General features: G+C 49.5%; 13 protein-coding genes across 13 annotated transcripts; 6 read left to right on the top strand and 7 right to left on the bottom strand.

Annotated features, from left to right (window-relative positions):
• Positions 1 to 1196: 1196 nt before the first annotated feature.
• Positions 1197 to 2853, top strand: PFICI_06103 (uncharacterized protein; the record flags this gene model as incomplete). Its single annotated transcript, XM_007834684.1, has 2 exons — positions 1197 to 1509; positions 1577 to 2853. The coding sequence occupies 2 exons, from the start codon at positions 1197 to 1199 to the stop codon at positions 2851 to 2853; spliced, it is 1590 nt and encodes a 529-aa protein (XP_007832875.1).
• Positions 2854 to 7018: 4165 nt separating this feature from the next.
• PFICI_06102 (uncharacterized protein) lies at positions 7019 to 8629 on the bottom strand (the record flags this gene model as incomplete). Its single annotated transcript, XM_007834683.1, has 1 exon — positions 7019 to 8629. One exon carries the CDS (start codon positions 8627 to 8629, stop codon positions 7019 to 7021), a length of 1611 nt encoding a protein of 536 aa, XP_007832874.1.
• A 1080-nt stretch (positions 8630 to 9709) lies between these two features.
• Positions 9710 to 10702, top strand: PFICI_06101 (uncharacterized protein; the record flags this gene model as incomplete). Its single annotated transcript, XM_007834682.1, has 1 exon — positions 9710 to 10702. The coding sequence occupies one exon, from the start codon at positions 9710 to 9712 to the stop codon at positions 10700 to 10702; it is 993 nt and encodes a 330-aa protein (XP_007832873.1).
• Positions 10703 to 11098: 396 nt separating this feature from the next.
• PFICI_06100 (uncharacterized protein) lies at positions 11099 to 12661 on the bottom strand (the record flags this gene model as incomplete). The annotated part of the gene is made up of 1 exon (XM_007834681.1): positions 11099 to 12661. The coding sequence occupies one exon, from the start codon at positions 12659 to 12661 to the stop codon at positions 11099 to 11101; it is 1563 nt and encodes a 520-aa protein (XP_007832872.1).
• Positions 12662 to 13986: 1325 nt separating this feature from the next.
• PFICI_06099 (uncharacterized protein) lies at positions 13987 to 14463 on the top strand (the record flags this gene model as incomplete). Its single annotated transcript, XM_007834680.1, has 1 exon — positions 13987 to 14463. One exon carries the CDS (start codon positions 13987 to 13989, stop codon positions 14461 to 14463), a length of 477 nt encoding a protein of 158 aa, XP_007832871.1.
• A 297-nt stretch (positions 14464 to 14760) lies between these two features.
• Positions 14761 to 15360, bottom strand: PFICI_06098 (uncharacterized protein; the record flags this gene model as incomplete). The annotated part of the gene is made up of 1 exon (XM_007834679.1): positions 14761 to 15360. The coding sequence occupies one exon, from the start codon at positions 15358 to 15360 to the stop codon at positions 14761 to 14763; it is 600 nt and encodes a 199-aa protein (XP_007832870.1).
• Positions 15361 to 16333: 973 nt separating this feature from the next.
• On the top strand, positions 16334 to 16705 carry PFICI_06097 (uncharacterized protein; the record flags this gene model as incomplete). Its single annotated transcript, XM_007834678.1, has 1 exon — positions 16334 to 16705. The coding sequence occupies one exon, from the start codon at positions 16334 to 16336 to the stop codon at positions 16703 to 16705; it is 372 nt and encodes a 123-aa protein (XP_007832869.1).
• Positions 16706 to 16759: 54 nt separating this feature from the next.
• On the top strand, positions 16760 to 17824 carry PFICI_06096 (uncharacterized protein; the record flags this gene model as incomplete). The annotated part of the gene is made up of 1 exon (XM_007834677.1): positions 16760 to 17824. One exon carries the CDS (start codon positions 16760 to 16762, stop codon positions 17822 to 17824), a length of 1065 nt encoding a protein of 354 aa, XP_007832868.1.
• A 218-nt stretch (positions 17825 to 18042) lies between these two features.
• Positions 18043 to 19554, bottom strand: PFICI_06095 (uncharacterized protein; the record flags this gene model as incomplete). Its single annotated transcript, XM_007834676.1, has 3 exons — positions 18043 to 18495; positions 18554 to 18748; positions 18805 to 19554. 3 exons carry the CDS (start codon positions 19552 to 19554, stop codon positions 18043 to 18045), a joined length of 1398 nt encoding a protein of 465 aa, XP_007832867.1.
• Positions 19555 to 20356: 802 nt separating this feature from the next.
• Positions 20357 to 21044, top strand: PFICI_06094 (uncharacterized protein; the record flags this gene model as incomplete). The annotated part of the gene is made up of 3 exons (XM_007834675.1): positions 20357 to 20547; positions 20625 to 20895; positions 20943 to 21044. The coding sequence occupies 3 exons, from the start codon at positions 20357 to 20359 to the stop codon at positions 21042 to 21044; spliced, it is 564 nt and encodes a 187-aa protein (XP_007832866.1).
• A 291-nt stretch (positions 21045 to 21335) lies between these two features.
• PFICI_06093 (uncharacterized protein) lies at positions 21336 to 23059 on the bottom strand (the record flags this gene model as incomplete). The annotated part of the gene is made up of 6 exons (XM_007834674.1): positions 21336 to 21580; positions 21646 to 21754; positions 21805 to 21936; positions 21992 to 22363; positions 22420 to 22649; positions 22717 to 23059. 6 exons carry the CDS (start codon positions 23057 to 23059, stop codon positions 21336 to 21338), a joined length of 1431 nt encoding a protein of 476 aa, XP_007832865.1.
• A 165-nt stretch (positions 23060 to 23224) lies between these two features.
• PFICI_06092 (uncharacterized protein) lies at positions 23225 to 25838 on the bottom strand (the record flags this gene model as incomplete). The annotated part of the gene is made up of 3 exons (XM_007834673.1): positions 23225 to 23797; positions 23841 to 25570; positions 25748 to 25838. The coding sequence occupies 3 exons, from the start codon at positions 25836 to 25838 to the stop codon at positions 23225 to 23227; spliced, it is 2394 nt and encodes a 797-aa protein (XP_007832864.1).
• A 492-nt stretch (positions 25839 to 26330) lies between these two features.
• Positions 26331 to 27194, bottom strand: PFICI_06091 (uncharacterized protein; the record flags this gene model as incomplete). Its single annotated transcript, XM_007834672.1, has 1 exon — positions 26331 to 27194. The coding sequence occupies one exon, from the start codon at positions 27192 to 27194 to the stop codon at positions 26331 to 26333; it is 864 nt and encodes a 287-aa protein (XP_007832863.1).
• Between the last annotated feature and the right edge of the window lie 186 nt (positions 27195 to 27380).

The raw sequence follows: 27380 nt of genomic DNA, 5'->3' as shown, positions 1-27380 counted from the left end.
GAGTATGCGAGTCTCGGGTACCTAGGTTTGGTGTTTGTTCTGGGCACCTAAAAACATGGATGCGCCGAAACTTAAAATCAGACGCGGACGACAAAGAATGACCAGATCTGGCGCTCTTTCACCAATCGGATCATCAAGAATAAATGCATTGAGCTCGGAAATTTCCATCATGAATCCCACGAGGGAACATTCGCCAGACTTGTGCAAAAAGATTGCAACATCCTCATTTGACGGAAGATCAAAGCCATGCCATTTGAACGAACGTGGGATGACAGGTTTGGTGGCGGCTGCAGCGCCCATGCACTCACTATATCTCGGTGGATACATACTGTAGCTGAACGCATGCAGCTACATCTTATCAAGACTGACAGGCACCCTGAATGCATCTATATTCCTAAATCTGAGATGAAACTGCATGAATTGCTGATGATCATGACGTCCAGCAATTAAGCCTATAGAAGAGGTCGCACAGAGAAAGAAATCAAGGTGGCTGGACAACTCAATTCAATGAATACACCATTCCTTGATGTTTCATACCATTAAGCTCAACCGGCCCTCTGTAGCTTTTAGTCTTTGGCTTCCAGGGTCCACGTCCACTGTACGCCAATAAAAGCTTCAAGCAAAATGAGAAGTACAGGCGAATCTTTTTTTCAGAGCTAAAACATATTCATCATCAAGGACGAAGAATCGCCCAGCGAGGCGGAAATAAACGTTGGGCTATTTCTTGTCGGCGTCATAGGAAATCCGGCGCGATATCCTCCCAGCCAAGTCTCGGCCGGGGACTGCTGATCCTCCTGAATGCCGGGGCTCGGAGGAATCCGCTCAATCACGATGAAGACCGACCGACTTCCGAATCCCCTCACGATCCTCGTTGCCCATGTCCACTTTTCCAGCACTCAATGCTATGCGCTGCACACTAATCCGATCCGAGGCAGATGGCCGACTGCGGACTTGCTCGTGATCTAGAGAAGACCATTTCACTTTCGTTGGTATCTACAGTTTCTGCAACGTCACTTCACAGAGGTCTTTACTCTCATCGCCCGCATTTCCATGCGGCTGCAGGTTTCGCAACGACTATACAGCAACCCACTGCAAATTGTGGCAGAGCACCACGCTCGTCTCAACCGAAAACCATAGCAGCGCACATTGTCTGAAACTTAGTTGTTCTCAGCCATAAAATTTGCAGCCTCTTCACCATGACGAAGCGGGCCAATGCAAAACGACCCAACATCATCTTTATACTGGCAGATGATCATGCCTCGAAAGCCATTAGCTGCTATGGTGCGGGCATTAACCACACGCCCAACATTGACAGGCTGGCTCACGAAGGAATGAAGTTCAATCACTGCTATGTAACCAACTCAATCTGCACCCCCTCGCGTGCCACTATTCTCACGGGAATGCATAATCATGTCAATGGTGTTTTGACCCTGGACGACAAGATCAACACGCATCTGCCCAATGTGGCAAAAGCTTTGAGAACTGGAGGATACACAACTGCCATGATTGGTATGTTTAATGTGCACCATGAATAAATGGTAGTTATTTTGCTAACAAACCATCGTCTGACGTGCAGGAAAATGGCATCTCGGCGAAGGTAGCGATCACGAGCCGTCGGGCTTTGACGAATGGTCAATTTTGCCCGGCCAAGGAGACTACTGGGATCCTCAATTTATTGACCGCGATGGAAAACGTAGAGAATCTGGTTATGCTACCGACATCATCACCGACAAGAGTCTGCAGTGGATTGATTCGGTCCGGGCTCAGGAAAAAGATCAGCCCTTTTTCCTCATGTGCCACCACAAGGCGCCGCATCGCTCGTGGGAATTCCATCCCAAGCACAAAGATCTCTACAAGGAGCCGATACGGGTCCCCGAGACGTTTGACGATGACTACAAGAACAGGGCCAAGGCTGCCAAGCTGGCCAAGATGCGCGTCGCCGAGGACATGACCTACTTTGATCTCGGGCTGGCGCAGCCAGAGGGAGGCGATGAGGTGGGGGAACGCTTCTTCCCGGGGTCTTCCAGCATTGACAGAAAGATTCCCTCGCCCAATGATGTTTCCGGTATACGTTTGATTGACAAGCAGGACGGAACAGTCTTTACCTTTGCCACGCCAGAGGAATTGGCCGTCTTCAAGTTTCAGAGGTACATGCAACGATACCTGCGCACGATTCAGTCTATAGATGACAATGTCGGGCGCATGCTGTATTATCTCGACGAACATGGTCTGGCGGAGAACACCATGGTAATCTACAGCTCCGACCAGGGCTTCTTCCTCGGCGAGCACGGCTGGTTTGACAAGCGCTTCATGTACGAGGAGAGCTTCCAGATGCCGTTTCTGATCCGGTACCCGCCCGAGATCGCCGCGGGCAGCATTTCCGACGACATTATCAGCAACGTCGACTTTGCGCCCACCTGGCTCGATTACGCGGGCTTGCGCATACCGTCGTATATGCAGGGCGTCTCGTTCCGTGCCATTCTGCAGGCCCGGGGTCAGGCGCCCCCGGGCTGGCAGCAAGTCGCTTACCACCGGTACTGGATGAATAATGACATTATTCACAATGCGCTGGCGCACTATGGCGTGCGCAACCAGCGGTACAAGCTGATTTACTGGTACAATGAAGCCCTCGGCGCTGCGGGAGCTCGACCTGGCACGGATTTCAAGGAAAAGGAGTGGGAATTGTTTGACTGCGAAAAAGACCCGCTGGAATTGTTTAATGTCTATCACTCCCCAGAGTACAGTCATGTGGTGGCTGGTATGACTGCACTGCTGGAGGCCAAGATGGAGGAGATTGGTGATGAGCCGAGGCATCCCCTGTCTATTACCAAAGGTGCATACGGTCATCGATAAATCAAGGAGTAGAAGCAAATCAAAAGATGTACCATGTATCCTTTCTTCCTCTTGATACACAATCTTGATCATGTGTCATACTTTTCAATACAGTTGAGCATGGCAATCATGATTGACGTGGCCATGAAAGTTGATGTCTCATACAGATTTCATCTGTCACATGCAGTCCTTTGCAAACTAGCCGTTGTTTGCTCTTGGGAAAGCCTTTCTCATTCTATTGCCGACATGGTGAGTACATTGAATGACCACAATCACGACCAACTTGAACGAACAACTTCTTTTCTGTTCATTTACTTTCCACCGTTGGTATGTTTCTGTTTGATTTCGAAGGCAATCTTCTTTGTGATTTCTGCTTGTTGAAACCTGAATAACTAGTTGGATCCCAGCACAATGACCTACACCTTGTGGTTGGAGCATCAAACAGTCACTAATCGATTTTGCTTGTGTTTGCGTTAGGTCTCAGAGAAAGAGATCCAGACTGACTAATATGCGCCAAAGAAACTAATATATAAGATGGTCTTTCCCAAATTGTTGGATACTTTTATTCATGATATCCATACAAGTCCAAAACTCCTGAACACAAATCTGCCCTCGGAGGGCCGACCCCCTCTCTTCATCTTTGACCAAAGACACAATAAGCTATACACTCATGCTTAGTTACAAGACACCCGAAGCCTACAAGTACATCCAGCGAGAGGCATCGTCAATGCTGGGCTGCCTTGGAAGCTTTCCCCTTCCCTCCTCATCTTCCATCTACTAGCGTCTAGTCACAACAGAGCTGATACCGATACACCAACAGCTCGGAGCCTTGCATGCGGCAATCTATCTCTCGAATCAAAGAGCGACAATCGATGCCAAGCTGAGTTGAAAAGACCATTCTTTTTACACCTTGTCTCGACCGACAATCGAATGTGGTGGAACATCCACACGAGCCGATGGCTGGGAATCTTGGGTCCAACCTTGGGTCCAAGAAATGACTTGATCATGGCGCCAATACCCCTGTTCCATGTCGACCATCTTATCTACCCTGGCTTTATTATCTAGAGTGTTTGTAACCAGCGTGGACGGAAACTCTTCACTGTCTACACACATGATGTATACAACTCGCCTCGATCGGAGAAGGAGTTGGACCTGTGGACCGATGCATCCTGAGACTCAAGGTGCCCAGAGCAGCTGGCTAGCTGTGTGCGATTACGTACAAGCAAGTTCCACACCATGGCTTATGGTGTGATACAATCTCGGTCACGAGAGGCCCATGTCTATATTCAACGGCCCAATCTGCGTGCCAGATTTACATATCAATGTTCAGAATATACCTACACAACACCCGCCAACAGCCACCTGGTGCAACTTTTCTCTTGGACGAGCGTCAACGACGAGGACGCAATGGATATGGATTAATGGTCTCGTGCTCAGCTGGTGCTTCTAGTCTTCTTCCAAGTAACACCAGAAAAGAGTTCACAGCTCCAGACTTTTCACCGTTGATCCAATTCCCCTGTTTGTTACTTTGATTGCCACACTATTCATGACTTTTCCAAAATGACAACTGCACGTCAAACAATTAATTTCATGGGCCTAGGAAACAAGGCTGCTGTTCTAGATGAATTCGAGCAATGGGGACTTCAGAATGGGCAAACCATACATAATCAACTTTATACGAAACGTATGAAGCCGGGTATTTGACTTTCAAAGCACCAGCAGCCGAATTCGGTCGAGTATGAGCTCAAACAAGCCGTTGCCGTTGGTTGCCGGCGATACCGCAAGGCTCTGAGAGATGCTTCTTCAAGGAGAATGAATCCAATAACGAGGACAAGGAGGACAGACTTAAGCCGACCAGCAGCAGCGCACTGTTCCGAGGCTTAGATGACTCCCAACCATGCACATCCTTGCTTGGATCCTATCTCTTTTCTTTTTCTTTTCCCTCTTATAGTCTTCAGAGAGTCTGCTGGTTGAAGTCTAGAATGAGATTGCCTAAACACTCTCTCTCTCCAGTGCCTTTTCAGTCATTCTGCCACAAGATACCAAAGGCCAGGACTACGTACAAGTTACGACCATACATTCGAGCAACGCGACGGTAGCATACAGGATACCTTTCCAATACATTTGCGCTTTCATCATATGCCAAGAAAACAAGGAGAGATGGAATACTAACCTGTTCTTTAGAACGGCCAACCGATCAATTAGTCGGTCACATTCGAACTGCACATGACGTGTCAGCGTACCCAATGTCAGGCAGATGACCTTGATCTTCTCGTAGAAATTACCTAGTCTAGGGACCAATGACCCTCTTTCCCATATCAATCATGAAAACATCAAGGTGTACCAAGAGCGCATGAATACGACCAGCACCATGTATGTCCTTTTCTTCACAAGACGCACCAGAAACACGCCCACGAGCCAGGTGTTCTGGTAGAGCTCTTTTATTGAGAAATCACTCGGATACGGAAGCTATCCACCGGCCATACTTTCTAGAGTCAAGTACTGGCTCGACAATGACCCCCACGATGGGTTCGACAGTCCCGCAGAAGAGACGTGGTGATCGCGATTCCGCAAGACTCAATTCTGAAGGCCGTCCTGCGTCAAGTGGGAAGCGACAGAGACGAGTGAGGCCATGACAGAATCCCATTCGAGAACGTTGTCATGCAGTTCTTTAAGTCCAAAGCCCAGAGACATGCATCATTGGGTTGCCTCCGATATCCTGCAATGGACGAATTGCAACGCAACCAAGTGTCCGGTGCTGTCCAGTACCGAGACCCACAGCTTCTATCCATATGGGGCGCTCAAACCGTAATGATGAGATTCTACGGCCAAAGGGCATGGCCCCATATGGGGGAAACCATGAATGCAAACGAGTTGAGGCAATTGTACTCAAACCGTGGAACAAGTTGGACGATGACTGGTGATGATCGGGTTCAGCTTTCCGGCCCCGGCATGGAGTAAATGGGAAATTTGCAAGCTGTCATGAATCGATTCTACTTGTCTGGATTGCTGCCTTCATTTTCACAAGCAGTCAACTTGATGATTAGTAGGCGGCTTGATTCATCTCAAAGGGGTATAATTCCAGAAGCGCATATGCTCTCCTTATTGATGAGGTTCCTGGAGTATGCACTCGCCTCATTCTGGGTAGGAGCCAACGATAGCCATCTCGTGCTTGGGAATTCTCCCGCGTAGCGTTTGATTTCGCTCGCAATGGCACAGGCAATAGAAGAGGTCTTGATGTCACCTTTTCTCTACATTCCCTGTCGTGATCCGTGGGCGTAACAGTTCTTGTGGTGGAACTACAAGATTCAATCATGCCAATATTCTTTTCTTCTTCAGTTCTTCAGAACGAAACATCCTTTTCTCTTCAGATCGAGTATAAACTTGGTCTATCTCATAATATGGGCGCAATGATGACATCAATGTCCCCCAAATCCCTAAGCTTTTCTGAATCGGCAGTGCATGAAAATTCTAGATGACGCAGCCTACTCGTCAACAGCGCGGCCCAAGCTCCAAGGCCTAGGAAACGTTGTTCAGCCTTCAGGCCATGTACTAATGCCCAGTTGCGTTCGAACTCCAAACCATGTAAGGGTAGCTTTACCACGCGGTATAAATTGCGTTATGCGAAGCGGACCGAAGACATCTCGGAAATCTACCTACATCTTAGACATGCCGCGGAGCATCTCTATCATTCCTATACTCTTTACACCCAGAATTTGCGGTGCGACATTCACACGCCACGAGCGTATAGGTCGAAGTGTTGCGAGAAGATCCTGGAAATGGCAGTGATACCGACGCTGAAGAATCCCAGTGACGCGCATGCGCTGCTGAATCAGATATACCGTTCTTGACGCTCGACTTGGAGAATAATTACAAATGGTGCAGATTTGAACCCCTCAGGATTTCCCAGACTGTCGCATGCGGCTGCGAGAGAGTCGAAGCGGGTCTCCAAGATTCATCATTCATCGTCATTGATGAAGAGCACCGCTGCTGGACAGATGACCCAGATGAACCAGATGAAGGAATGGTTTCGCAAGGAAGGTCATGAGACTTGGATCGTATTTTCCACTCTCACGCAATATATCACTCGCGAGCCGGAGCGTAGAATCACCAGAATCATTGTCTGCATCAATGTTCATTGAGATCTCCGCCCCGGACACGTGTATTTCTGCATGGACGAGAGTGTCTACTTGCCAAGTCCGGTAGGCGAGGCAAGCTCCGCGGGTTCTGCTGTCCATCTCTCAAATCTATCCACTTCCGCAGTATTGGTGGTGAGCTGCATCGGCTTTTCTATAGTCTCTACCTCGGAGACTTCCCGGGGTCGAAAGTCGGGCGAGATTGGCTGGTCGTCGACCGTATCGCGGCGAGACCCAGATTTTGACTTTGCGGCAAAGATGAAGCCTTTCCGAAACGGCTTTGGTGTATCGGTTTGCCCTGTAATTATTGAGTTGGAGCGCCTTTTGAATAACCAGAACCCAAACAAGCCCGTTGCAACGACGACAAAGGCCACGGGTAAGCCGACTTTGAGGCCGATATCATTGCTGGCACTACTCACCGAGGCGCCCTGTCCGGAATTACCTGCTACTACGGATGTCTGCTCGCAGGTGGTCTCGATGGATGGAGAGACCGAGTCATCAATGATGGCTTTTGATAGCCAGAATTTGTTCTGGTCATAGTCGACGCGCAGGTAGTTTTGGGATAAGAAAGTTCCGCCCAGCAGAGGAACATCCACTCCCAGATCGCCCTGGCCCGTCTGGACTGCTGCCATGATGCGGGACGCGTTCGTGACTGAATACTTGCCCTGGGCATCAGATCCGCGTTGTTGCGAGACGAGTTCGTAGTGCGGAATCACCGAGGTATAACCGTTGGACAAGGTGACGGTCAAGTGCCCGATAAGAGGTTCCCTGTCGGCTGGGTATGTTTGCGCCGTGTAGTTGGATCCGTCATAATCAATGTGTTGAGTCAGCTGAGCCCATTCCGCGTACATGGCCTTCGTAAAGGTAAAGGCGTTCTGGATAGTATCGATGCAGGCCGGTACTCTGGCAGCCGGGTCTTTGAACAGGGAGAAGTTACCATTGACATTGGTCAGAACGACGTCCGAAAGCATGACCTGTAGAGGACAGTCTGTTGACGCCCCGTATGCGGCTATCGGGAATTCTTGGGGTGGTGTTGACGCGTCAAATCTGGCCACGTCTATGCCGCCAATGACAAGCTCACCGTCTCTCGCCTGATTTTGCGACCTCGATCCATGGTAGATCCCAAAGTTACGAGTAGGCGCCCACGATGCCTCGACAAGACGCTGAAAGAAGGACGAGCTTGGACCCAGGGCCAACTCGGACTTATTCGCAGCATTTGCGTCGGCCCAGACCTCAAACGGTAGCTCATCAATGGTTGCCGCGCTATCTGGAAACTCAGATGAGCTGTACCCGTATATGATTGTCGCGTCCTGCGGATGGCGATCTACCACAGAGACATTCCATTTGCTGAGAGGAACTTGCGTGAATGAGTTGTTAGCGACGTTGAAGACGCCTCCCGAAGCTCCCTGGCATGCAGAGAAGTTTGCTGGGATCACAGAGCAGTCTCGTGCGTTTCGTACACGCGTGTTGTTTTGGCTGAGCGAAAGACGTAATCCGAGTAACTGGCCCCCGAGCAAAGTCTGGACGCCCCGGTTGACCGCGATGCCATCGCTGAATGTCGTGTTCTGAATCGCAAGAGACAACGGTGGAATGCTACAGTTCTGTCCTTGTACAACCACAATGAGACAGACTAATATGAAGACGCAAGTCGCATTCGACATGGCCGCGAAAGGATTTTCATAGATGTTTTTCGCACAGTTATAACGCCATTTCTGTGTTGTTGTAAAGGGGGATTAGTTGTCGCCCACGACAAACTCGCCTGGTCGAACGAATTGTCCTGTCAAGGTGGAGGAGGGCCCGGATATGATAAATCGGGCTCCGTACCCAGTCACATAGAAGCCGGGCAAAGTTGCTTATCAGAGGTTGGGGAGCATTTGGGGTCTCTCGGTAACGAATTCAGCTCTTCCTTCTCAGCTCGCTTCATTGGCATGCATGAAGGCCCAGCCGTGGCTGCGGTTGAGACAGGGCATGGGCGAATCACAACGCCCGCGGTGCCGTGCCAAGTACATTGTTCACGAGAGTTCAAGGTTGGCCCCTTGATCGCAATGCTGGCAATGTGGTGTCGCGTACGAGACACGTGTGAGCACCAAAGTGCTCCTATGGGTGCGATAATAATCATAGCATCAACCGGGCGGCCGCCTGGCGCATCATTACGGATTTAAAAACCATGGCTGGCGGCACAACCAAGAATCTGTCATGAATCTTGGGATATAATTTTTAATATCCTTTGGGTCTCCAGCCACAAGTTCAAGTACTCCAAATGACATTAGCAAATCAAGACCAATTTTGTTTTGTAGTGCGCGAGACATTCATGAGTTGATGCAACCTTCTTGGAAGAATCTTGGGCCAGATTGATGGCGGGACACAAAACAGGCATGCTTGAATATTGGCTTGGTCGATTGATAATTAGATTTCTTGATATAAAGACATCGGAGATTAGCTAAGACAAGAAGATGATAAGATTTTAATCCAATAAGCGACAGGTAGGCGGATTAGTACCGGAACTGGCTGCTGCCTGGAAAGTCTCACCTCGGACTTTGGACTTATACTCATCGCACCAAGAGCGGAATGAGGCCGTGTAGCTTATTCATCATCTATGATTTATAAGCATGCAGTGCTTTCCAAATGCTGTCTTTTGTGCGAAGCCAAATCAGTCCATCCCTGGGCTGATGGTGGACAGCTAGGTAGTAATCATCACACGTTCAAGCTTTGTCAAAGTAAGAAACAGGTTTGGCTTTTCCATGGCATCACTATTGATTTACGGTGCCACTGGGTACACGGGCCGACTTATAGTCGAATACGCAAAGAGCATCCAACTGCCATTTCTCATCGCCGGACGAAATAAGGAAAAGGCCGAGGCGTATGCCAACACTGCAAACCTGGCATGTCGAGTCTTTGACCTCGACACCCCTCATGATGTAGATCAAGGTCTCAAGAACATGACTGTACTGCTGAATTGCGCTGGGCCTTTTCTTTACACGGCCAAGCCTCTCATCGAAGCATGCCTACGGAATGGCGTGCACTACCTTGATACTGCCGCAGAGCTCGACAGCTACAGACTCGCTCAGGAGCTCGACGAGGAAGCAGTAAGACGCAACGTCATGATGTTGCCAGGTTGTGGCGGCAGTGTTACCATGCTCGGATTTCTCGCGCGCCATGCCCTAGGACATGTCCATGGTCCCCAGAGTATCGATATCGCGCTCCATGCCTCTGGGCCAATGTCGAAGGGATCGGCCATTAGCGCGAAAGAAAACATGTCAACAGAGTGCCTGGAGCGAGCGAGCGGCATTCTGCAACAGGTCGATGAAGCGACTACAGCGATCTTTGATTTCGCCGACGGACGGGGTGCAGTCATCAGTCATCAGTTTACCCTTGCTGATGTCATCACGCTCTGGAAATTAACAAGTGTTAAGAACATCCGCACGTTTATCAACGTGTCAGGGGATCCATCTCCTATTCCAGATCTGGAGTCGCTTCCCGACGGTCCTACGCATGCGCAGAGACAATCGAACCCTTACTCTGCAGCGATACTGGTCACTGGCGACGATGAGACCGTGATTAGAGCTGTACTTCATACTGTCAATGGGTACACATTCACTGCATTGGCCTCTGTGGAGGCAGCGAGAAGAGTCCTGGCAGACGAGATGAAGCCTGGTTTCCAAACAAGTGCTGGAGTCTTTCAGAGCGACTTTCTAGAGTGTATTCCAGAAACAAGAATTGAGTTCCAAAAATAGTTTCGATGCGCGTCTATTTAAATTCAATTATCGTGTTTCTACTGAGTTTGCGATGTTTACAAAAGAGAGTGCGCGCGAAGAAATGACTCTCGCGGTTACTCAAAGCATTCAAGTATGGTTATACCGTACGTATGCAGTCTTTTTTGGCTTACAGACTAGCCAATCCGTATTCGCGTATTTCGGTAAGCCAGTCGTTGCAGAAGGCAAGGGGGAACAGGCACAATTGACTTCTGGAACACTTCGTGGTGAAAATACTATTTGCTCGAGAATGGGACAAGAATTCGCTTGCAGCTTTAAATGAATATACATCTAGACTTATAAGAGCAAATGAAAACACTAGCACAGCTACTCGTATTATTCTAGGGTCGGAACATATTGTGTGTCCTGAAGCCAACTTTACATCTCAATGTCGTTGATCGCCTTTAACCAGGGATCGTTCCAAGTTGAGCATCGATGACAAATGTATATGGCCAGAAAAGCAGGAATACCGATATACGAGGTCAAGAAGCTCTCATAAGACCATTGAGATGGGAAAAAGACGGTAAAGCCGTTGAGGAAAAGTAGCAACAACGATGCAAACAAACTGAAATACACGGCCCAAGGTTGTAGTCGCGATCGATATGGAGGGGTGATTTCCTTATAATCACAAGACTTACGGAATCTGAAATATATGATCGAGCAGCCAATCCAACTAATATACCCGGAGGTGTTTGTGAGGTTGATAAGCCAGTTGAATACTGTCAAGCTCGTTGAAGATAGGCTCATATAGGCAAGTCCGCCAAACAAGGCGCTCGTAGCAACAGATATGTATGGTAGCCCATGCTTGTTGCAACGCCTGAAGATGGAAGGGGCGTTCCTGGCAACAGCGAGGGAGTATAAATTCCGAGACGAAGAGTACAAGAATGCGTTGGCTGCTGTGATTGCAGAAGAGAGGACCAGGGCGTTGACAATACTATCCAGAGCGGGGATGCCGGCGATACGAATGGCGATGACGAACGGGGAGCTTGATGCTCCCGAGGAGTCAAGATCCTCTGCATTTGATGGACAGACAACGCCGATGCCAACGACGGTTGGAATAAAGAGCAGCAGCAAGCGCCAAAAGTACCTGCGTGACGCCTTGGGGAGGTTCACCTCGGCCGACTGCATCTCGCCTACAGTGACAATGAGTTGTTCTGGAGCCAAGACAAATGCGAATGACGCCAGCACGAAGCACTGAAGGCAGGCAATCAAGCGACCCACACCGCCTTCTAGGATATAGGTCTTGGTCGCCCCTGGAGTGACCCAATATCGAAACCCCAATCGATCATGTGAGGGTCCGCCTCCAACGCATAGTATGAATGAAAAGCAAATCAAGCCGATGATCAACAGTACTTTGAGTCCGGCGCTCCAGAACTCGACTTCTCCATAGTAGCTGACAGGAAGGAAATTGACGATAATGATACCGAGCAATATAATCGACATCCACAAAGCGGGGCTCACTGTCGGGTTCCAGTAACTCATGAGAAGTGTCGTGGCCGTGAGTTCGTAGGGAACGAGTATTCCAAGAGAGTACCAGTAGAGATAGCCGAGGGCCACACCAAAGCTGCGGGAGACATATCTGTCTGCAAAATAGCTCATTGTTGCCCCAGGGACAGGTGAATAAGTTGCGACTTCAGCAATGGCGGTCATTATTCCGTAGACGATGAGGCAGTTCAAAGCGTAGGACAATAGGAGAAACCCCGGACCGCCTACTCTCAGGACCATACCGCTTCCCAGAAATAGAGACGTGCCTATGGCACCTCCTATCGCGATCATTTGCGCATGTCGCGGCTTGAATCCACGGTGAGTCTCTTCGTTCGGGGCAAGTGAACGCTCGGTGAAACCAGGCTGCAAGCTCTCCATTCTTGAAACCGGGTCAAGCTCCTTTTTCGGAAACGATCGGATATTAACATTTTCGAAGGATGAAGCGATTTCGGCCATTGTTGAGCTCAAACTGATGAAGAGTGTTTCTTGAATCGTAGCGGGATAAAACAATGGTGTGCTCGTTCTTATAATTCGCTCTGACGCGAAGAGTGATAACCAGGACAAGCAGATCATTTGTAATATATGGTTTGCAGCCCCTTAATAAAGTCCTTCAACTATCAGATGTCTTTAGAGATCGGTTTCAATAAAGAATCAAGTTCAGTAAAAACAGGTTCAGTGCTTTCGCACTATACCCGATATATTGACCTCAGCCAATCGATTGGCGCCATGGGCGGCATTGCGTATCTTGACAAGGAGAAAGCGGAACTAGGCTAGCATAATGGAACGGTTTTAGTGTATCTAACTGATCTCAGAACTATCGTGCTTGTATCCATAATACTCGATATAAGCATCTAGTAAACCCTCGGAGAACCGTCAGTAAGCTGAATCTGATTTAATTTATTATGAGATTGCATTTGTACATACAGTGCAGACGAGATCTATGGTTGCGTAATGAGAGTTTTCCTACCTAGGCTATTTCTCTAAGACTCAAGTGCCAAGCTCAACATCATACCAATTCAAAGTCAAGCGCTGTGGAAGAGAGAAAGAGAGGGGGGGGGGGGCGGGTTGTCCCGGCGGTAGTCAGTTGTCAGACGCATTTATCTTCGGGGCAACTCTGGCGAACCAGTCAAACTATAAATGGCTCTTTGCCTACCTAGGTAGCATAACTTCACAACCCGTGGTCATATCGTCGAATGACTTGTGTTCATGGCAGTATACGTTTAGGGAATCAGTCTTCACACACCAAGATCTTCTCCGCCGGCCGAGCACGAAGATGCAACCATGGGTGGCGCACGTCGATTGGAGGTAAACTGTGACATGGAGGAGGGCTTTGGAAGATGGAAGATGGTGAGTGCAGAGGATCTGTATAGTTACCCATTCATCCCGTGTCCTTTTCCACCATATCTTAAATCATCATCATTTGTGAAGCTTGCGGCCAGCAAAGCTGAGTGGCGTATATGTCCCGCAATCAGCATGGTGGAAATGGTGACCTTAGTAGACAGACTACAATAGGATCTCATTGACTGACTTGTAAGATAATTGGCAGGGTCCGGATGAAGAAGTGATGCGACTCGTGGATGTGGCTAATGTAGCTTGTGACTATCACGCGGGCGACCCTTCCATCATGGTCAACACTATTCGTCTAGCCAAGCAGCATGGTGTTCGTTTGGGCGCCCATCCCTGTATGCCCTGAGGTTTTTGGCTTCGGACATTGATAGATGACGATAGCCCCCGATGATATGTATGCCCCAGTTCTCTACCCAGTTTAAGCCCTCGCTACCATGCTGAAGACGGAGGGGATGCAAGTCTACCACGTCAAGCCGCTTGGTGAATTGTACTTTCAGGTTCAGCGTGAGCCCAAAGTCTTGGAGGCATTACTTCGAGCTGTTCGTGTGTTCGACGTGCCCATCTACGGCCTCCAGACGGCCGGCATGTCCGAGGCGCGTTATCGTCTGGGCGTACCATTACTTCCTGAAATCTATCCGGACATCGACTACGATGTCCAGGGTGGGCTGAATCTAATCGGCGAGTATGCCCCAGTCACCCCGGATTTGGTCAACCGCCGAATTCGTGATTTTACTTTGAGGGGTGAAGTCGTAAGTTCAATCGGCTCCGCTGTAAGCCCAGGATTCGAAAGACAATCATTTACTATTTGTATTCATTCAGACTTACCAAGTGCACTGGGTAATGCCGCTGCGGCCAGAGAAGCTTTGGAGCAGATTAGCCAGGCGAAGAATGGATCTATCGAGCACATCTAAGAAGTGGTTTATTCGTCCAAAATGTCCCATGCAGATAAATTGTACCACCTCACAATGCAATCATCACATAGTTGCACCAAAAAAAAAAAAAAAAATTCTGCTACTGAGCGAAGTTGATTAAGAGAAGAAAGTTGGCACTTTGAACAATAATCGGGAGCGGAGGAATTTGCTGTGAAGGCTCAGCCCCGCGGACAAACCCTGCACAAGATTCTAGAAACTTGATGCGTATGACAGTATGCATACGGAATGAAGACTTGGATTATGCTGCCCTATCCAGCCAACCCGACAGATCGAAATCTATCGAATGAACTGGTCCGCAAAAGTGGCACCCAGGCCGACTGCCTCATAGTGCCTCCTAGCATTATCAAGCTTGCTAAACACATCTTCAACGCCCGTAGGGTTGCCATCCGGGTCCACATAAATGTAAGCACCCGTCACATGGAATAAGGTAACCATTTCCTCCACATCATCAGGAACCTCCAAAGTGTGAATATCGCCCGGGGGCTCGAAAGCGAAGCCGCCTTCGGTTGCCCACCATGGATGCTCTAGGTAGTGCCAGCGGCCTTTTAGGACGATGGCGTGCACTGGGCCGGCATGACGATGGCGAGACAGGACACCCGACTTGCGCACACGTAGGATGTTGACAAAGTAGCCCTGTGACACATTGAAGACGAGGGGACGGAACCACACATCTGGAGCCTGAGGAATCCATAGACGCTCGTCGCAGTTCAAGTCGAAAATGCCCGGAACAACGATATCATCGGGAACTGAAGGTAGGGGCGGGCCGCGATATGCAACAGCTGTATTATCTCGCACAGCTATGCCTTTCGATTTATCCTGTGCGGCGGGGGCGAATGGTGTCAGGGTCACAGTTCCGTTGTTATGGTTGATGGCCATGGTGAACGACTGACGAGGTACGAATAGGCAAGGGGGGTGGCTTCTGGGATTGATTGAGCAGACCTAGAAAGGTTCAAGTGCAGTCGAACAGTATAAGTACGTTTACTAGAAATGTTATTTGTCCCGGTCGATTTGGAGGGCAGTAATTTGACTGGTTTCTAGAAAGTATATAAACGTATTCTCTACCTTAGTCTAGAAAGTATATAAACGTATTCTCTACCTTGGTGCAACACACTCGGCTCTCGTACGAATGTGTGCTGGTGGGACCAAAGTCTGCTTGTTATCGTGGGTAAAGCGTCCGCGATTGAGCGCCATTGGCGCCCGTCGCCCCGTTGCGTCTCTAGGGCGTTGCACACCAATCTAACCCGAGTCAGGTAGTAGTCAGGTATAGTATGCGAGCTGGTCGTTAGCATTGACCATGTACTGTATGGCATGCTTAAACTCGATGTAGACTAGTCCATGTAGAGTGTCTTGACATCTTCGATAGATAGGTACCTAACCTTAGGTATGCAGCCGCCAAAGCAGCAATGAATGAGGCTTTTAAACCCAATAAGACTAGTACACCATGGCTAACCAAATTCAAGTCGACATGGAGTAGATGGAGATTTCTACGACTTCTGTTCCCTCTTGACGATTGTTGCCCATCGCTGCCCACCACCTGCAGCGGTCTTTAGGAGTCTTATCACCGCCGACAGCGCCCGCGGACGTCGCAGTGCGCACCCCTATCCCGTCTCATCATGCTACAAGATCCACAGGCAAACAGGAAGCCCAGATCAACGGGACATACACGACAGCGCTTAGGATGTTTGACGTGCCGTCGAAGGTAAGTGTTTGGTCCATTGGTGGATCGGCTTACCGTGTATCTGCGTCATGTCCGTGGCCCTAGCAGCCTAGATCGGCCATTCATTCCTTGCGGAAGACATCATGAGCCTTCGACTCGGGGCACCGCTGGTCAGGGTGTACAGTCCTAGAGATGCGTTTCTATCCAATTGCTAACGGTGGTTACATGTCAAGGAAGAAGAAGTGTGACCGTTGTTATCCCGTGTGCGGCCACTGCACTCGCCTCAACCTCATATGTGAGCGCGAGTCTCCGCGGTCTGTACGACAAGCCTCTCAACAAAGGACCGCCGCGCCCACAGCAGCTTCGGCCTTGACAGCCCCCAGCTCGTGTATTGATGCAACGCCCTTGCTAACCGGGCTCGCATTCGATGGTGACCTGAGCCGATCTGACCCATCGAGCAGTCGTCGGGCCATGCTCCGCTACTATACCACGTCGTTTGCTGCAATGCTTAGCACCAACTACGAAAATAATTGTTTCCTATCAGGTTTGTGTGCCCTCGATTAGATACCTGCCTCTGCTTGGCTGCGTTGCTGATCAGGCGGCGCAGTGCTCCTACCGATGGCCTTTGAGTCTACTACGTTGATGTACACCCTCACAGCCTGGGCGTCTATCCATCTCTCGCAAATAGACACCCGGTTCCAGGAAGTCGCACTGCAACACCGAGGTGCTGCACTCAGACTTCTGAAAACAGAGCTCGAGGAAACGACGATATCGCGTGAAATATGGCTCGCCGTGACCATGGCCTTGTGCTCTATGGAGATCATTTCTGACGGAGTTCAAAATTGGTATGAACATCTCGTTGGTGGTGCCACCGCACTGAGATTCTCTCTTGACCGTAGTGCGCCGCACTCAAGCGACATCACGGAACTAGCGACCATCGAGGGCAAGTGGCTGATGAAAAACTTTGCATATCATGACATTCTGACGAGCGTCACCATGGACCGCCCGCCCATACTAGCTGGTGATTACTGGGTTGATCAGGACGACCAGCCAGCAGACCCGTATTTTGGCCTCGCGGGCCAGATCGTATTTCTGGTTGGACAGACCAGTCACCTTAACGCTGACCTCGCCGCCGCCAAATCTGAAGATCCGTTGTTCTCATACCATCTACCTGGTCGTGCGGTCGGAGCTAAATTCTCAGATAGGGCAAGAGCTATAGAGAATGAGTTGCTTGACTGGAAATACCCAAGTCAATACTGTGGATCCTCTCTGGCCCAGCTCGCCGAGACGTATCGTGACGCTGCCTTGTTGCACTTGTACAGAACATTACGCAGGCATCTAGCTGCATATGCTACAGTTCTCAACCAGAAGATCCGGAGACATGTCGAATCTATATGCGCCAAGGTTCGCGATATGCCTACCGGATGTCTCCCTGAATGCACTTTATTGTTTCCACTCTTTATGGCGGGCGGTGAGGCGGAAGAACTTGCTCATATTGCAGTAATCCGAGAGAAGATGCGAGTGATTAACGAAAATCGCCGGTTTCGGAACATAGAAGTATGTCTCCAAATACTCGACGAGCTTTGGAGGCTAAGGATAGCGGGTGCTGGAAACGAGAGTGGAAATAGGGTAGACTGGTTGGATGTAATCCAGTTGAAAGGTTATAAATTAGCCATCACATGAGGCTTGGGTCAATATTATTCAAATACGACATGTCCCACAGCTGCTTGTACATGGCTTGAAGACTGGCGCGTTTGTGGAAAACAGTACTTCGTATCATGTCGTTCGATTGGCCGACTATAACTGCATGCATATTATGAATCATGAAACCACGCGGGTTTACAGCAAGCAAACATACGATTAGACGCTGAGGTCAATGCAAGCGACCCATATATTCGGCTCTATACTAGTGCATCGATAACCCCACGATTGAGCCACTTGAAAGCCTCTTCCGTTGTCTCCATGATAGCCGTCCGGAGAAGGCTGACAATCTGCCGCAGCTCCTCCTCGGTCACTACGTATGCTGGCGATAATATGACATGGTCCACATAGACGCTTCCGGTCTGTCCCAGATTTCCAAGTATATTCAACCCCAGGTTCAAGGCGCGGTCCACTACCCTTGCACCGAAGTTGGATTCAATCGGCAGAGGTACCCTCTCGTGACCGTCGAGCATAAACTCAACGGACCAGAAAAGGCCTCGGCCACGAACATCTCCGACAACATTGAGGGGCGTTATATGCTCCTTTAGAAGCCCTTCGAGCACAGCCCCCATGGCAACCACATTCTCCAGCAGCTTCTCGTTCTCTATTGCCTTCTGCACCGCCAAAGCAGCCGCACAAGCTACGGGATGAGCCTGGTGACTGATTAGTTATATATCATTACAATTGTAAGACTTGAGGAGTTTTGCGCACCTGAAATGTGTGCCCATGAGCGAGGCCTTTGGAGCCGTTGCTCAATGCATCGAATATTTTGTGATGGAGAAGCACGCCCGACAGAGGTATAAACCCACCACCTAAGGCTTTGCCAATGGTTTGAATATCGGGTCCACGCATGTCCTCCTGCTCCCATGCGTGCATGGTACCCGTCTTGCCCATTCCGCACATGATCTAGAAGAACCCTGTTAATCTTGTTCAGGATACCGGCATTCAAATTGAACACTTACTTCGTCCAATATCAGGAGAACACCGTATCTATCACAGACTTCCCGAATTCCCTTAAAGTACCCCTGGACTGCAGTGGCACATCCCAAGGTGGTGCCGCTGACGGTCTCTGCGATGAAAGAGGACACATTTTCTGGCCCAAGCTCTAATACTAGAGACTCAAACTGCAGAACTAGGCGCTTTGCATAATCCTCGTCTGTCTCATGTGACTTCTTGAAGCGGTAGGAGAAGCAAGGATCGATAAATTTGACGTTGGAAGACAGCCAATCGTGGTAGAGAGAGCGCCTCGAGTCGTGGCCGGATACGCAGAGCGCGCCGATGGTATTACCGTGGTAACTCTGCTTGCGCGCGATCACGAAGCGCCGCCGGGGCTGTCCGACTTCGTGCCAGTACTGTGTGGCTAGCTTGATGGCCGCATCGGTGGCCTCGCTACCTGAATTGACAAAGATGGCCTTGGAGAGGCCGCCAGGCCTGTCCCGCAGGATGAACGAGGCGAGGTCCTCGACGGCGGTTGAGGTGAAGCGCGCGCCAGAGTAAATATAGGCGCACTCGTTCATCTGGTGGACCAGCGCCTCGGTCACATCAGAGCGGGTGTGGCCCAGCACTGATACTGCAGGGCCGGCCGATGCATCATAAACATGCCTTCCAGACTCGAAAATAAGCTTGATGCCAGAGGAGCCCACAACCTTTTCTGGCTTGTGACTGAATGTTCGATGTAGCACGTTGGAGGAAGCGACGAAAGGGTGCGTCATCGTGGATAAACCTCAAGCGATCACGTCTTCCTTGTCTGGACCGTCTCTGACACTGCTGCTTCCACAAGGTCGGACAACCAGAGACCGATACTGAACAATTTGTACAACAGTGCCTCCTGCCAGAGAGCGAGACATGGCTAGTTTATTGTAATGACTTCCCGACTCTCTAGACACGCGTGTAATGTCGCAAGGCTACTACGTTTGTAGGCAATTGTCATCATCTCGGGCACATTCATGACTGATTGCGCTGCTCAGCGTTGTTCTAGTGACTAACAGCAGCCCCGCATGCTCCTAATTGTTGAACAGGTCGTACTGTGATTTCCACTAGCTATGCGTGGCGCCAATGGCGGTCATTTGGCGCGATAAGGTGAATCCTTATCGCCACTTCTTCAAGTATACGAATAGCCCACTTTTTTGCGCATGTGCCGACTCGGATCAGCGACTGAATTGATGCAATTATAACAAGCTGCCAGGCTCATGACATAGACAGGCAATCTGTAGATATCGAGCGCTAACGGCGCTTGCAGTCGGATTCCGCGCGAGGGCAGTTCTGGGGAAAGGCGTTTCTGACAATAGCAACGAGTGAGTGCCTTGGTATGCGTTATCATTCTCAAGACCATGGTGATGTTTGTACGTGCCAATAAAGTGATCGCCAGTTTCTGAGCGAATCAATGCCGTGAAAGCTGAAGGAAACCTGTACGCGATTCAACTGCACTGCTACAAATAGCACAAGTTTACAGCACGCAGTTGTGCTAGAAAATTATTACAGCGTAGCATCCACGACTTGATTCAAGCTTACATGATGGCGCGTCTCCAGCGCGTTCTCATAGCCAACCTTGGCGAAATCGCTGTGCGGTGCATTCGCGCCTGCCAGGCTCTCTCGTTGACCAGCGTTGCATTGTTCACGAAAGCCGACAGCCACGCAATCCACGTACGTCTAGCTGACGTGGGCATTCTTCTTGAAGACGAATGTTCGGATGCATACACAGATATGTGTGTCCTTCTTCCTCGGGATGGAGCTCAGCCGGGCGAATTTGAAGCAATCACAAAATTCATTGTTCTATGAGTAGCAAGGCTATCTTGAAGATATGTGCAGAGCAGTGTATCGACGCTGCGATCCCGGGATACGGCTTTTTGAGTGAAAACGTCGAATTCGCCCGCCGTGTGAACGGGGCTGGCATGCTCTTCGTCGGTCCGGATGCCGATGCTATCAACGCAATAGGGCTCAAGCATACGGCACGTGAGCTTGCCATTGCCGCCAACGTACCTGTGATCAAAGGGTCTGGCCTACTGAAAGATGCTCACGAAGCTCTACAGGAAGCGAGTAACCTAGCATTTCTGGTACGCGTGATTCTCTCTGTTGATAGATACGTTATTAATTCTACCAGATTATCATTAAGGCGTCCGGAGGTGGCGGTGGTGTGGGTCAACAAATATGCTATAGCGAAACCGATGTCGCGTCAGCCTTCGGAGATCATAAATATCAGTAGCGGCCGTGAGATTGAGGTATTCGCATCTAATTTTTCAAGACATGACCAGTGTTTGGTCTACTTGATCTAAGCTTGCCTTTGTGCGATCCATGTTGACCACGGGGGCCCCATCTACAGAGTATATAGGACCCGCAGACCGCATATATGCCAGGGCCTACAGGTATTTTGGGGTGGGATCAATATAGCGGCCATAATAGGGCACATTCGATGTCGTCACCACCAAAACGTCATCAAAATAGCATTGAATTGATAGCGGTACAATTGCTCTGATCACAATGTTTGTTTTCCAATCTATACCACTTCTTTTGCGCCAGTACCTTCGGCCCTGTCCATTTTGCGCGAACCTTTTGTCCTAAATCTGAGCCGCGAGTTCATTATCCTCGTGATTGGGAAAAACCCAACTCTTTCATTGACGCCGACGCCGCGATTCTGGTCTTTTTGCCAACGCGCCATCCACTTCTTCCAAAGTAATGCGACTTCATTGACGTAGAAGGCAAGCAGGACCAGTGGTAAAGATACGGCAATGGTCATACCGACTGGAGGTTACGGTGGTTCATTCAGCACATTTCTACGGGAAAGCGGGCAACGGTCGTCAACTTACATAACCATGAAAACGCCCAGCCAGGGCCGTACTTGAGATCGCCTTCGTCGTCGTGAGGAAATACGGTAATGTCGAGCGCAAATAGTGAAGAGAGGAAGGTGATTGGTAGCTGTTTTTGGAGTGAGTAGGTAGTCAGTAGTTTGGCAATGTTTAACCGACAAAAAATATTGTGACCACGGTAAAAACCATGATGGTTCTGCTCTGCTGCGTGGTTTCTTGGGCCGCTTTACGTGCCCATACTGCTTCATTGAGATTCGCATCTCTCTGTCGAAGATCCAGATGAGTGTGCAGCTGCGAGGCCTTGTGAGTACATCCTTTTCCTCTACTGAAATTTGGGGGCTCTTACGTTGTTCTGGGTTTCTTTGGCCACGAAGACCATCTTCTCGACCTCACCAATGTACACGTCAATCCTACTCAGGGCTTTGCAAGTCACAACCGTATCGATGATGACTTTTGCCCCTTTGCTGTCATTGTAAAAACCATTTCCTCTGTCTATTTCGGCATCGACAAAGTTTGAGTAGCTCTCAAGGATGTCCTTTTGGTGACCAAGTACTGTCTTGATGATATTCAACTCAATAAGGACATCATTCACCTCTTGTAACAGGTCGATCTCTTCCGTGAGAACGCGAGTGACATCGGTATCACCCGTGTCGTGGCTCTGGCTGCTATTGGATATGTTCTTCCGAAAATCGTTGAACAACGCAACTTGGCGTTTAGACTGTTCAAAGTGTTAGTCAGAGGACTGCACAGCTTGATTGTCGCACTCAAACACACCGTATTTGTGACAGCAGCAGCAAACATGTCTAGAACCCGCTCTTTCTTACCACCCAGCTCCTTTTCCATTGACTTTCGAATACAGGTCGCCAAGATCAAGGGTATCAAGCCGTAAACAGAATCTTTCCGAACACTTTTGTAATTATCGCTCTTGTACAACTCTGTCGTGGCAGTCGTAAGATCGAGGATATCATCATCCAAATGTTGCGAAGTTGAGGTTACAATTGTGGCTGCAACCATAGAATATTAGTACTAGTTAGAAACCACGATTCGCTGTGCCAAGAAAGAAGAACTTACCGTCATCGACAACGTGCAACCAAAGCTGATCTACTAGACAGATGAAAGGATCGGCATCTGGATCTTCGCCCCTTTGCTGGTGACGGTAAAGCACCTGGTCTTTAGTCTTGCGATCTGAGACCAACAGAGACTGGTAGTGAAATTGGTCCAAGGTCTGCGGAACTTGAAGCGCCCCCCTGCGTTGATCATCATGATGATAATAATCAAACAGTCGTTGGAGTGCGGGTGGTATTGTGGTGTATTGAGCGCCTATGACCTCTTCAAGCGACGTGGTCGATTCGTTTCGAGTATCTTGTGGCCACTGTTTCTGCTTGCTTTCTCGGGTAAAAGCCAAATATGGCATCTGCACTTGTGAATTACGATCGTGAAAAAAAGAAATGGAGGGGTCGACTCACAGAAATGCAGACCCTCAGTCCTTCTATTGCGGAAGGATGATACGCGTCTTTCCTCAAGTCCCTAGATGCTACTTGAAAGAACTAAAAGATTTAGATGGCGCATATTTTCAAGGTCAACGATATCTTACATCAATAAACGGCGCAATAGGTCTCAAGTATCCAACGCGGGGCTCGGATGACATCTTCTCGTCAATAAAGCGAGAAAGCTTTGAATGCTGAATGGTTGCATGATCGATGACCTTCTTCAAGGACCTCCATTCAGGTGGTATTCTTCGGGGTGTATTTGCAGGCTTTCCTTTGGCGTGCAAGTTGTTTGACGGTAACGTTGTTGGGTATTCCTCGGATTCTACTTGATTGTTTTGCGCATCTGGAAAGAAAAGCTTGGTGCTTGTTTGTGTCCCGCTAACAATCATTGCGTCATCTTCCAAACTTGATGGTATGTTGTCTGGAGAAATTGCGCTGAAATTTGTCAAGTTGTCGAGGTCGCGACAGCTAGTTTCTGTGTTATGAGCCAAACCCCTAGGAGAAGTAGGTTCAAACTCGTTGCCCGCTGTTTCCAGATTGTCCATGTTCTCGTCTGCAATATCGAAATAAATTCTATGTATGAGGTCCTGTGAAGGTGAGCAAGGAATAATTTTGATCCCATGAGTTAATGTACCTTGAGCCATATTTTCTATCACGGTTAACTTGAGTAATAAACAGCATTTCATGGGACTTTAGGGTACTAACATTATTTAGTGGAAGGTGAATCCATCTGGATCTCAACCTGCGATCCATGCCACGTTTCTCTGCTTCGACGGACATGATCGGATCGGGCCCATAGCAGAGGATGTCGGAAACGTACAGCAGTATCACCAGGGTACCACGCCTACCGTATACATCCATCAGGAATGCCGGTACTCTACCGCAGATATCTTTAGTTTCGTCAGAGACTTTCGGCTCCCGGAGGAGTGGCACATCACTTGGATCTCCAAGCGTGTCCACCGGCTTCAACCATTGCAGCAGCTTCATTTGCTTTGGGTGTAGCCTGCGGGCAAGGTCTGCAGCTGTTCGACCACTAGTGTCTGCCGCAAGAACACTATTATTCGTGCCATCTGCTGTCTTCCGCACGAGTAACTTGATGAGATCTAGACGCGCGTAGAATGTGGCCCAGTGAATTCCTATCCACCCTGTAGTGTCAAGATCTCGGACACGAGCCGGCTCCTCATAGTGTAAGAGGTCGGCAAGTATGTCGGCAAGAACACCCCCCTCCAGACGGGTAGCAGCTACGCCTGCGGGAGTTTGATTTTCCTTGTTCTTTGCGACCATCCAAAGACGCGATTCACTCCTATTTTCAAGTAGCCATTTGACTAGATCAGCGTCGCCATGAGATACTGCGCAGTGAAGAGCTGTGTCACGATTTCCATTGGACCCTGTCACGGCGGCGCCGGCTTTCAGCAAAGTCATTGCACTCTCACGGCAATCGCTTCCGATGGCAGCGAAAGCATGTGAGCACCCTTCAGAATGCTCCCACAACACTCGCGCATCGTTGCCTTCCTCCTTGGCATATTCAATGAGTTTGGTCAAAATGTTACTGCAGTTGTTCAATGCCGCAACACGTGTCAAGCCACGGCCAAAAGCATCCTTTAATGTCAGAGCCTTTGGGATGCCTGTCTTCTCCAACAGTAAAACCCCCGTTTCATCTCGCCTATTATTGCAGGCAAGGAAAAGAGATGTAAAGCCAGTCTCGGTCTGACGCATTATGTCAGCGCCCGCGTCCACCAGAAGTGATACGATTGCCGTGTGACCCTGGTGTGCAGCCCAGTGCAGTGCCGTCATTCCGTTGGCGTCGACGATATCTTTGTTGAAATCACAGTCCTGCACGAGAAATTTTGCCATTTCGAACCATCCACCTCGAGCGGCTGAGATTAGAGGTGTGTCGCCTTCCTTGTCCATTTCTAGTACAACTTCCAGAGGATTGATCCGGCCGTGTTCCATAAACACATCTACAACAGCCATATTTCCCGTGGTTGCTGATGCATGAAGTATGCTTTGGCCCTTTCGATTTTTGGTGCTCTTTAGATCTTTGCCTCCATGTGTGAGGAGAAAGTCTAATATGTTGATCATGCCCTCGCTTTTGTCGTTACTCGGATGACATTCTGCAATGATCATGTGCATTGTGATCGAATCAAACTCGGCCAATCGCCCAGTGAGCAGGCGGTCTTTTCTCTCAAGTGCCATGAGCAAAGGTGTTTTCCTATCAACATCGATGTAGTTGACCTGAGCACCACCAAGAAGGAGCATCTCGACCATCAAATTCGAGAATTCCTGGCCTCCAACGGCATAGAATAGCGCTGTACGGTTGAAACGGTCTTTTGCATTGACAATTGCGTCACACACGGGCATAAGCTCAAACAACGTCTGTTGGTGTCCTCTGATCACCGCCCAGTGCAAGGCAGTGCGACTGTCCTCATCTCTCGCTGTATGGAGTATATGATTATGCTCTGGCATGCCCAATAAAGTGCGAATCAAATTGATGTTATCTTCTTTAACTGCATTTATCAAATCGGCTATAATCAGAGATGAATATTAGTGGCGGCTGTGAGATTGAGGTATGCGCGTCTTGATTATTATGACATGACCAAACATTGACTTACTTGATCCAAGCTCGCCTTCGTACGATCCACGTTGACCGCGAGGGGCCACATCTCGAACCAGCGGTTGGACTTCGTGAACGTCGGCCATCATTGTTGTTACACAGGCATCCAAGTGCCTTCGATAGTGAGCTCAGTGAAGTGATGCGCAGGACGCGAGAAGGGGAGGGATCAGGACTTTTGGACGAGGCTGAAGATGGATTTTCTCTAATAGCTGGCGTCCAATTGCTTCCCTAGTCCCCAATCAACCCCTGGTACGTGACACTCGGATGGATCTATTGCATGCAGTCAGCGCTACTGGTTGTTCATGATCACCAATAAAAGTAATGATGCCTGCAGGTAGATGGTCAGCTTCTCCATCCACCACCCCGGCAGCGATCCTATCTACTATCTGGGCTCCACAGCGCAGCGCAAAGAGAGCAAAATCCCGGCTCAATCGCGTTCTTCCACCAAGTTTCACAACGTGGTGGACTTGTTCACTACATATTGACCCACGGTCATGGATTCGGGTGACCAAGTCCCGACGATAGAGTGCGATCTCGAAAATTCTTCTACTCCTGTCTCTAATTCTTCTCTATCTCTTTGTCTAATCTTTAAAGTGGAAATCTTGACTCTTCTTCCACCATCCCTTGTCATATTTCCACAAGGTCAGTCCACCAACAACTCCTTTGCTGCCCTTCCAGTCATGTGAAAGCTCTTTATAACACGCCTCCATTCTCGCCCTGTCATTTTCCTTGTTCATGACGGTATAGTGACCCTTCCACCCTCTTCGAGCATCCTGCTCACTCAACCAACCCCCTTCTCCATGATCAGTGCCGTCTTGGTCCACCTCCCGCTCTTCATTATTCCATCGCACCCTCAACCCCTCCCGCAATGCCCTGACCCGCGCAAGACTCTCCCGGTCCATTTCAACCCCGACACCCTTACCCATCCGAAACACCCCGCGAGGTTGCGCCCGCACCGGAAACCTCGCCGTGCGCGCCGCCACGGCCCCGATATCAGCCCTCACCTGCTCCAGGCGCGACGCCGGCAGCGCATGGAATAGAGTCACGTGCGCGTCCACCTTGCGTAGCTTGGCGGGGAACCACTGCCGCCGGAGCGCCGACATCTCGGCGTTGTGCTGGCCGTCAGTTAATAGTGTCAGGACGTAGCAGTCCTCTTCTTCTTCCTCGTAGGTATTGGCGTCTTTACTGCCATTCTGCTCCGGCCGAGCCCGCGGTGGCCCCGTCCGTGGTCGATGGGCATCTTTGCGCTGTCGCGGCAGAGCCATCTGCTGATCCATTGAAGACTGTGGCGGGTGTATTGGCCTTCCATTGGGATCACCAGATTGACAAGGCGCACGCATATGGAGGTCATGGTGTTGAGTTGACTGTTGTCCCAAGAGTACTGTTGGCGATGGTGGTGTAGCATGAGGCCCACGTGCGATGGACGCCCATGTCGATTGAGGCATCTTGGATAGGTGAGGTACTGTATACAGACGCAGTGGCGAGATCATACTTCTGTTAATGAGATTCCCTTCTTGTGAGACTATTATTAGAATATATACTTTTTGATCAGCATAGTCGTTGCACAATGCGCCGTGCTATTAGTCGCTCATTGGGAGGAACCAACACTAGTGACGTCAACGATGCCAACA

The sequence above is a fragment of the Pestalotiopsis fici genome (assembly GCF_000516985.1).
Source record: "Pestalotiopsis fici W106-1 unplaced genomic scaffold PFICI_Scf_4, whole genome shotgun sequence".
NCBI lineage: Eukaryota > Fungi > Ascomycota > Sordariomycetes > Amphisphaeriales > Sporocadaceae > Pestalotiopsis > Pestalotiopsis fici.
This window is presented reverse-complemented; position numbering and strand designations above follow the sequence as displayed.